The sequence below is a fragment of the Humulus lupulus genome, chromosome 1, assembly GCF_963169125.1.
Source record: "Humulus lupulus chromosome 1, drHumLupu1.1, whole genome shotgun sequence".
Lineage (NCBI taxonomy): Eukaryota > Viridiplantae > Streptophyta > Magnoliopsida > Rosales > Cannabaceae > Humulus > Humulus lupulus.
In genome coordinates this window covers 206,363,707-206,372,343 of record NC_084793.1, presented here as the reverse complement: position 1 = coordinate 206,372,343, position 8,637 = coordinate 206,363,707, and the positions used below count along the sequence as shown (strand labels likewise).

General features: G+C 33.6%; 2 protein-coding genes across 2 annotated transcripts; both read right to left on the bottom strand.

The window, feature by feature from the left end:
* Positions 1-326: 326 nt before the first annotated feature.
* On the bottom strand, positions 327-1,853 carry LOC133825386 (protein MOR1-like). Its single transcript, XM_062258341.1, has 3 exons — positions 1,166-1,853; positions 992-1,081; positions 327-477 (listed from the first exon to the last, which is right to left on the bottom strand). The coding sequence occupies exons 1-3, from the start codon at positions 1,577-1,579 to the stop codon at positions 445-447; spliced, it is 537 nt and encodes a 178-aa protein (XP_062114325.1). The 5' UTR covers positions 1,580-1,853; the 3' UTR covers positions 327-444.
* A 3,258-nt stretch (positions 1,854-5,111) lies between these two features.
* LOC133825377 (actin-related protein 8-like) lies at positions 5,112-8,404 on the bottom strand. Its single transcript, XM_062258332.1, has 5 exons — positions 8,020-8,404; positions 6,435-6,496; positions 6,176-6,273; positions 5,581-5,662; positions 5,112-5,312 (listed from the first exon to the last, which is right to left on the bottom strand). The coding sequence occupies exons 2-5, from the start codon at positions 6,493-6,495 to the stop codon at positions 5,146-5,148; spliced, it is 408 nt and encodes a 135-aa protein (XP_062114316.1). The 5' UTR covers position 6,496; positions 8,020-8,404; the 3' UTR covers positions 5,112-5,145.
* Between the last annotated feature and the right edge of the window lie 233 nt (positions 8,405-8,637).

The window sequence follows — 8,637 nt, the reverse complement described above, 5'->3', positions numbered from 1 at the left end:
ACTACACTTTAGTATAACACTTTTTTTGTGTTATACTACACTTTACTATAACACATTTTTTGTGTTATACTACACTTTAGTATAACACATGTGTTATATTAGCTTAGAGAAACATAATTTTTTTTTACTTACACAAAACTAGGAAAACAAATATGAAAGTTGAAGCCAAATAAGATAGCATAAATAGATTTTTATTAATTACTCAAATGTAATTACAATATTTAGTCTACTAGTCTAGTCTTAAGAAATCATATTACAACATAATTTATGCCCAATTCAGATTCCTTTATCACCAAATACAAAACAAGAAATGTATACAAGAATTAGTGAAATACATTCTTCCATTCTTTGCATCAATATCTTGATGGCTTTGCAATTTCTTTGAAAGTGTTATGCTTCAAAACAGGTCAGTAAATGCCACCCTCAAGTTCTTAACCTCTCTATCTAATTCACTTGGTGTCCTTTGCCTGCAAGATCCTAAAAAATGGAGTAGGATCCACCAAAAACTAAGATAAGTCTACAGATCAGTGCTTGAAGTATCATACAAAAATAAAACTGTAAAACCCACATAACTCTTACCATTTTCTGAAAGTTTTTTCAAGACTAAAGTATGTATTCCATCTTTTAGATACCACAAATTGTCAAGAGCAGCAGCAACTAAATTACTTGTAACTAAACTATACTAAATTTCTATGACTAGAATGATAGTAAATGTAAAAGCAAATATTACATCCTTATGTTAAATTCAAGACTCCAGTGATTGACCTTAAATTAAAGAGTCATAAAAGAGTTTCAAAGAAATAGAAGACCTTATTGAAAACCCAAATTTCACCACTAATGTTTCAAATGCTAATTAAATAGAAATTTACAAAAGAACAATGCTCATAAATATCCAGTTTTGACATTAGACTCCAAATATCATAAAGTCAAATTTATATAAGAGGATTAGATAAAGCCAAAGCTTTACAACCTTAATTAACAATCAGAATACCTTCAAGACAGACTGCTTATTAGTTTTCTGAATGTGAATATTGGCAAGGAGAAGAATTAGATGTTCCCTCTGGTTGGCAACATTGCCTTCCTGGTTAGAAAACACATTATGAAAATTCAGAGAAGCATCAAAATATGAGCAATGCAGAAGAAAATAGCTAAAACAAGAAGTTACCTTTGTAAGTTTTATCAAACATTTAACAACCAGATCAGAGAACTTCTGATTTCTGACAGCAAATGTCTCATTTGATGCAGGTGAGGGCCACCTTGAAGGATCTAATGGACGTAAGAGATTGATGAGAACAACAAAGGATGAAGTTCGATCTGCATTATCCTGTAAAGTTGAATAACAAATCAGACTAAAATAAGACATGCGAGTCAGGATAAGAATAAATGAAAAAAAGAAGAGGGAAGAAATGAAATGGCAAGTCTTATCCAGAATGTTTAACATCAGAACATTCAGAGCTTTTAAAAGCTGGATGCCATCATCCATATGTGGAACTCTCTCATCCAACAGCCATAGAAGGAGCTCAGTAATTAGACTATCAAGAGTGCTTTCCTTGACAGCATAAGCCAGTCTCAGTAACATAGGGAATTTATAAATAATTATTAATATATATATATGATGAATTTTCTAAGAATATAGTCACTGGTCTGGTCTTATAGCAATGATATATAAAGTAATCCATGGTCAAATTTAATGAACAAGTTTAATGAAAAGAAAGGCAAACATACATGCATGGAACAACCTCGCATACTGAATTCTGAGTAAGCCATTAATAGCAGAATTAACACAGATTAAATAATACTAGCCTGTGCTCTGACTAAATCATTGGTAGCAGAAGCAACACAGATTAAATTAAATAATACTAATGTAGTCACGATGATGAACAATAAGTTTTAAAGATATATAAAATATCTTTCCAAGTCTTCAATAGCCATTAGTTCCATAACCACCACAACTATACATGCAATTTTTATAAGAAGCACGTTGCAAATTCTAAACTTTTGTATAAGGAATTGAATAGGAGCTTCCAGAATCCTTCATAGTAAAGAGGAAGAAACTAAGAAAAACACCAATTTTAATAAATAATTAAAAAGAAGGATCACAGTTGCATCTTATTTTCCTAATTCGGATTAAAAGTAACCAAGTTTGGTAAAATCTAAAAAATAAAAAAAATGTTCGGCTGACTGAAATTTTTATCATTCTACGAGTGCATGCTTTAAATCATTTGAATGACAGAACAGTAATTTGAATATAATGTCCTGCTTAATTTGCCATGTTCAGTGCTGGTATTGTATTAACACAAGTCTCTTATCTCAGTTCAGATTGGCTGGTAAATGAGAAAGGTTTCCTTCACATTCTTTTAATTCAGAGGAGCCAATACTATTACAAAACGAAGTGCAGGAATAATTAAGACATCCAAGAACCTTTTTTGTAAACTAGGTGGGAGTGTGGCTTTTAAAGATGAATTGTCCAGCCTTCTGTGGGAACTAATAATGTGTTTCCCAGCCTTCCTCAGCACTTGTAAAAAACCAGCAACCAAAAAGTAGTGGAATCGTGACATGGATGTAAGGTGATATGGAAATAAGTTCTACAATGCTATTTATTTTCATTTTTATTTTATTTTATGTTAAACTACATACATGGGAGATGGGTGAGGACATGTGGGGGATGGAGCTTATTTGAAAAGAATAATAACAATACAAGAGATTTTGCATAGTTATGTATATTAAAAGAAAGCAGCTATAAAAAGAACCTTGAATATTATAGGATTGCGACCTACTGAGTAGTGTACATCTCACCAAAGTAGAGATATGTTCTTCCCTCACTCCTTTCGAATAACTCTGGATGATTACAGACCTGGCACCACACAGTAAAAAATAATAAAAATTAGCTTCCTCACTTGATTGCTTGTAGAAATTAAATTAATTTCAGGAAAGGAGGTGGAAAAGCATAGCTTACCTTCCTTAGCTGAATGACAATATTCATTAAATTAAGGAGTTTTTTGTCATTAAGTTGTCCACGATTGTTGTCAAATAACTCAGAAAGAGATATCTTGTTCTTGATAGCTCGATAAAAAGCTTGTTGTCGTGAACTCAATTTGCAGTGCACTGTGATCTCTTTTTTCCTGGTAAGCTCTGAAACTACATCTGTTTTAACTCGACGTAGCATGAAAGGTTTTAATATTGAATGTTGTGAGAAGAATCAAAAGCACAATACAAGTCAGAAATCAATTTTTAGATGCATTCACTCGTACATTTAAAGGCAACAATGATTGCATCATCTCTTCATTAACAATATGTAAACACTAATAGCAGCAATATTAACAAAGCCTATTTCTCAAAAAAAAAAAAAAAACCCTAAAGCTAGAAGAGACCTAAATGGTAAAAGCAAACAAATACCCTCACAGACCTCACCAAGGTCTCAAGCTCACGAAAATTTGATACGTCAACACATGATTTGAGGCAGCACATTTCTAATGTTAGCATTGCAAGTTAAAGCAATTGAATAATGTTGCATAAAAGAGAATCTTTGAAGATAAAGAAGAATCTGGGGAGGTGTTGTGGGAGAAGATCAGATTTTGGGTTACTATGTGTGTGTTCAAAGTAAAAGAGTTCAAAGACGTCTTCTCAGATAATGTTCAGAATTGGCAGTGTATTTAGTAATATGTTTCTAAAGTTCCTATCTTTTCTTTTGAATGGTTCTGCCTTCTCTAAATTAGAGTCTGGCTTAGTTTTGGTTCTGTTAGTTCCAGAAGTTTGTTTACATTTCTTCCTGTTTTTGCTATAGATTTCTCAATAGCTTGCTCCTATACCCTAATTTTGATCAAAATCAAATTATGTACAAGTCTATAATTCATTTATAGAATTTGAAGAGAAAAACAAAAAAGAAAAGAATTTACTAAGAAAAAGAGCATAATTAAAGCACTGCAAAAAAATCAAAAACCATAATAGAAACCTACAGAGCAACTTAACTGCAAAAATGGGATGAGGAAACACTGAAAAAAAAAACTGTGTAGCTTACTGGCCAGGTCAGTCAACTAAAGGCTACTGTATTAACATGTAGCACAATATATGTAGTCTATGCTAAACCCATGATATTCCTCCACGAGAAAATAGTTTATTGACAAAGTTATACATATTCTTATTCATTTCCACTTATTAACAAAGCACCTTTAATCTAGACTACCTGAAAAACAACTGAAGTAAAAACTACCACAACATAGAGTTCATCTGTTTGTGACCCAAGGCACCGAACCAATAACTATAATAAAAATAAAGAGAAAAATGAAAATAGAAATAAAAAGTAATAAGTTTACTCCAAGTTTCCATGAAGTAGCATACATTCATATTGCTCATACCACTATCCTTATTCTAGACATAATAGTAACTTACAAAAACTACAATATTATAGAGTTCCAATTCTAGTGAAAAACAAGATTAGCTGTACCAAATTTGCAGAAGAATAATGAAACAACTACCTGATTATATGCATATTATTCATATGTTTTTCACAATTTAAACACTATACTTTCATGAAGTCTCAATTATATTCTCTTAGAAGAACTGTATTCTCGTCACATTTTTAACGCCTAGAATCAAGACATAAAGCATTTCTAGACATCTTTTTCGATGAATTATATGGTAGAAGTTTTAATATCCTTGCAGCACACACACACACTCACATGCATCCACACAGTTGTAACTTTCCTGACAGTGCTCGTGAAGCAATAAATATTATAAGTTCCAGAACTTACACTCCTGCCATTTGTGGCTGGAATAAGATTTCTCCTGTTTGAAATCGCTCTTTTGAAAGAGTGAACTGGCCTTCTCCTGCTGTGTCAGATGATGCTCGTGTATCTTTGAGTAGCTCAACCTCATAATCATATGCAACATAACAGAGATTCTGTATAGAAATAAGGTCATAAATAGAACTCAGCTTCAGCAAGGTCTCCTTACAAAAATGAGAGAGAAGAGCAGTAGAAAAAAAAATTGAAACATTCCACTAAAACACAGGATACTAATGGTATTAGTAGTTTAATGTACCATGAGCAAAATATTTTCTTTGAGGGTGCAAAGCTGATAGTATCAAAACAGAATAACTACAGTCAGGAAAAACGAGGATAAATATTCAACAACAATATTCTGCACTCAAGAAACAAGCAAGACTTGTACCTCTTTCAAAGTGCGAACGGTGTATAGCGATTCAAAACTAATATTGTTCTGCTGCATCAACTCCTTAAGAAACCCGGTAATTTTTAGTGCTCCCAGTCCCACAACCTCCAAACCCACTTTGCGCATTACTTTACCATGTAAAACTAGAAGCCGAAAAAGAAAAGAAAAGAGTATATTTCAGATCCCCAAACATTGAATGCAACCAAGATATGATATAAAAGAAAGCACTGGAAAATCCATAGAATGAAAATGAAAAAAGAAGAATAAAAGCAGCAAGGCTGCATGGAAAGTTAAAACTGTAACTTATACTGTAGGGCTCATCAGTATATATCATAGGTAAATGAAACCTTGTTGATAGTTTAAGGAAGCATAAAGCATATAAAAGATAAAAGAGAAACTATCACTCCTTACTTGGAACAACTGATGTGACTTGAAACCCAATATTTACAACAATTCCTGAAGTTCTTCTAGCAGCATACAAAGCTAAAGTTGCCTACATTTTCAAAAATAGAAAATGGATAAGATCTTACAAATAAAAAACATCTATCAAAGAATCAATCGAACATTTTAAGCCAAAAGCAAAAGGTCCAAATTACTCATAAACAAGCATAAGTACATAAAACATCTCAGCTTATAGTGTTAATAAGTAAATTTGGTGCCTGTTCAGGATTGTCAACCACTCAAGTCACAGAAGCTTTCTTTACAAAAGGAAAATGAAGAATGAAAATTGGATGAAGGCCTCAAAATCTATATCCGATGGTAAATGTCATTTTTGCATGAAACAAACTAATCTTAATTCTTTACCAAAGAGGGGTAGCTCAAATGATAAGGCATATGGCTTGCTATATCACAAGGTATGAGGTTTAAGTTTCTCTTGGATACCTACATAGCAATTGTTAGCGGAATCCTAGTTTTAAAAAAATAAAAAATTACTCTTATTTCTTTTAGTATTAAATATTTTAGAATATTAAACAGCAGCAGCAAGTTAAGGCTTAGCGAAATTTACCTGATTAATTGCACAAACAGTAGGAACATTCATGTTAAATAGTGCTGTATATATAGCTTCCTTGAGTTGCCGTCTTGATGCTTTTGCAGATTCAGTATCTGCAATAAAAAGACAGAAACCACATCATAAGGACAGAAAGTGTCTCAAACAAGAAAAACACACAATTCTCAAGTGTCTCACTAAGGAATTACACGACCAAACTTCAAAAAAATTGAACTATCTAAATTACAGAAAAGGCAATGAATATATAGAAGCTGACCATCATAATGCAATATTGGTATAGACACAACCACTGGCTGTGATGGTGCTCTTACCTGCATCCTGTAAAAGACATATCAAATATACATATGTGAGTAAAGAAGCTCATTTCATGAAAGCCAAAGCAAAGAAAAAGCTCAGGCTGGGTTTTTTCTAATATGAATATTTGTTGTTTTCATGAGGTCTTTATTGGAATAGAATGTGGATTTCAAATAAAAGTCAAGTCTTATAAAAGCTTATAACTCAATTTGTTATATGTATATAATCCTTTTTAAACCTTCACTCTGGATAACTAAGCTAAATATGGCTTCTACTCATTGGGTTCTGCATAGAAAAAAAAAATTGGCACCTGTCTTAAAATTAGTATCAGCCACAAATTAAATACATTTGTTTATCTTCCACTGCCATAGAAGAGCTGCACTCTTCAATTTGGTCTCTTGTTCATCTTTCTAGTTTGGATCTTAGCAATAAATTGTTAGCAAGAAATCTCATCTCATGCAAGAAATTGTTGTCTTCTAGATTATTAGCCTAGAAATATATAGCTCAACCTCTAAAACTATCTTGAATGCTTCATTAAACCAAAGGGCTCATATAGCATATTCTATCTGTCCAAGCTCATAATGTATATACAGTTTCTTTGCATCATTTTATCATACACTTATGGGGCATTGACCATTAGTTCAAGAGTAACATAGACCACAGTTACCTTACACTACCTTGAACCTCAATACAAACAAACATTCCAAAAACTAACCCAGAACTTTTTCAAAGAAGAAAAAGACAAGAAAACCTATCTCTGGAACCAGAGCAGAGGAGGTATAATGATAGACATCAGCAGGTATTTTTGGAGGTTCGAATAATCTGTTGATTGCAGTCATTGATTGATCGAATTTTTAATAGAAAGTTTTTTGCAAACGTCATTTTAGTAATAAGTTAAGACAAATAACTAGTTAGTTAGAACAAGTTTTAAGCTGATTGAGCAAGATGAATCAAATTTGAGGACTAAACAAAATCATACATTTGCTACGAGTTTTTGGCTTACATTTAGAACTAAAGAGTGATTCAGTTGTTAGTGAATAGTTTTTCCCCGATGAAATTGATGGCACGTGAGACATGTGTGTTGTGTTTAGAGGTGGACACTTTCATCTATGCTTCATATTGGACTAAAATTGATGGTACTGTCGATTGCAGTAGAGCCAAAGGGTTTATTTTTACTTTATAAAAAATGTTTAGAACATATCATGGGGAAATGACAAGATTTACATTATTTTCTTACTAAGATTGATTCATGACCTCTATAATATGCATAATGTTGCATTATAATAGTGTTTTAATTCTTGTGTTCTGACTCAAATCATTCTGTATTGATCAGAGCTTGGTTTGTCGGTTCCAAGGTGACTTGTGTGAAGAAGACTCACTATGGTAAGAAGCTATACTGATGAACTAGAAGAAAAGAATCTTGTAGTTTTTACTTATTAAAACTCTAGCTTTTCTCTATGTAAAAAACGCAGCATACGAATTCAACACAATATCAATGAGAATTTAGAACACAAAACACAGAAAACCCTTAGAGCATGATCGTTTACCTTGAGCGCGAGCCACAGCAGCCAACAAGTTAAAGATATCCAAGTGTCCATTAATTTTATTGTCTCCATCTCCAGGGAGCACAAGTCTTGAGCCGACATCGTCTGGTTGAGTTTTCCTCCTACGCCGATTATGCCCAGCAAGCCTCCTTCTACAACTCTGCTTGCCCTCGTCAAACTCGGAAAGGGGATGAAACCTGCAAGGAGCAAGCAAGAAGATGATGAACCTCGCCGTTCTAAACAACAGAAATCTACAGCAAAAATTACCAGAGCGAACCCTCTTATTGGGTCTGGATCTGGGGTCATCCCCACAAGTGAAGCCGCCCCCCAGATTATGGCGGAGAGTGGCATCGGTTATCTCAGGGGTTGGAGTTGCAGGGAATTCTTCCATCTTGGCGTAGTCCGCAGCGTTGATGGCGGGGGAGGCCGCAGAGTCAAGGGGCTTGGCAAGGAGTCTAACCGTGTCCCAGTCCCAGACCTTAGGGTCGAAGTTATCGACGGGATTGGAGTTTGTGAACCGCTGCTGATAATTAGGGGCTGGATAAGGGAGATATCATTTTGAGAGAGATGAGCACAGGATCTATTCCCATAAAATTATTTTTACTTAGTAATTAAAAAAAG

Coding starts and splice junctions, on each gene's coding strand:
- LOC133825386 (XM_062258341.1), bottom strand. CDS start 1,579: ATGTTACTGAGACTGGCTTATGCTGTCAAGGAAAGCACTCTTGATAGT. Junction 1,082..1,165: donor GTTTGATAAAACTTACAAAG/GTAACTTCTTGT, acceptor TTTTCTAACCAG/GAAGGCAATGTTGCCAACCA. Junction 478..991: donor ATAAGCAGTCTGTCTTGAAG/GTATTCTGATTG, acceptor TCCATTTTTTAG/GATCTTGCAGGCAAAGGACA.
- LOC133825377 (XM_062258332.1), bottom strand. CDS start 6,495: ATGCAGGTAAGAGCACCATCACAGCCAGTGGTTGTGTCTATACCAATA. Junction 6,274..6,434: donor ACCAATATTGCATTATGATG/GTCAGCTTCTAT, acceptor TTTTTATTGCAG/ATACTGAATCTGCAAAAGCA. Junction 5,663..6,175: donor CTGTTTGTGCAATTAATCAG/GTAAATTTCGCT, acceptor TTGAAAATGTAG/GCAACTTTAGCTTTGTATGC.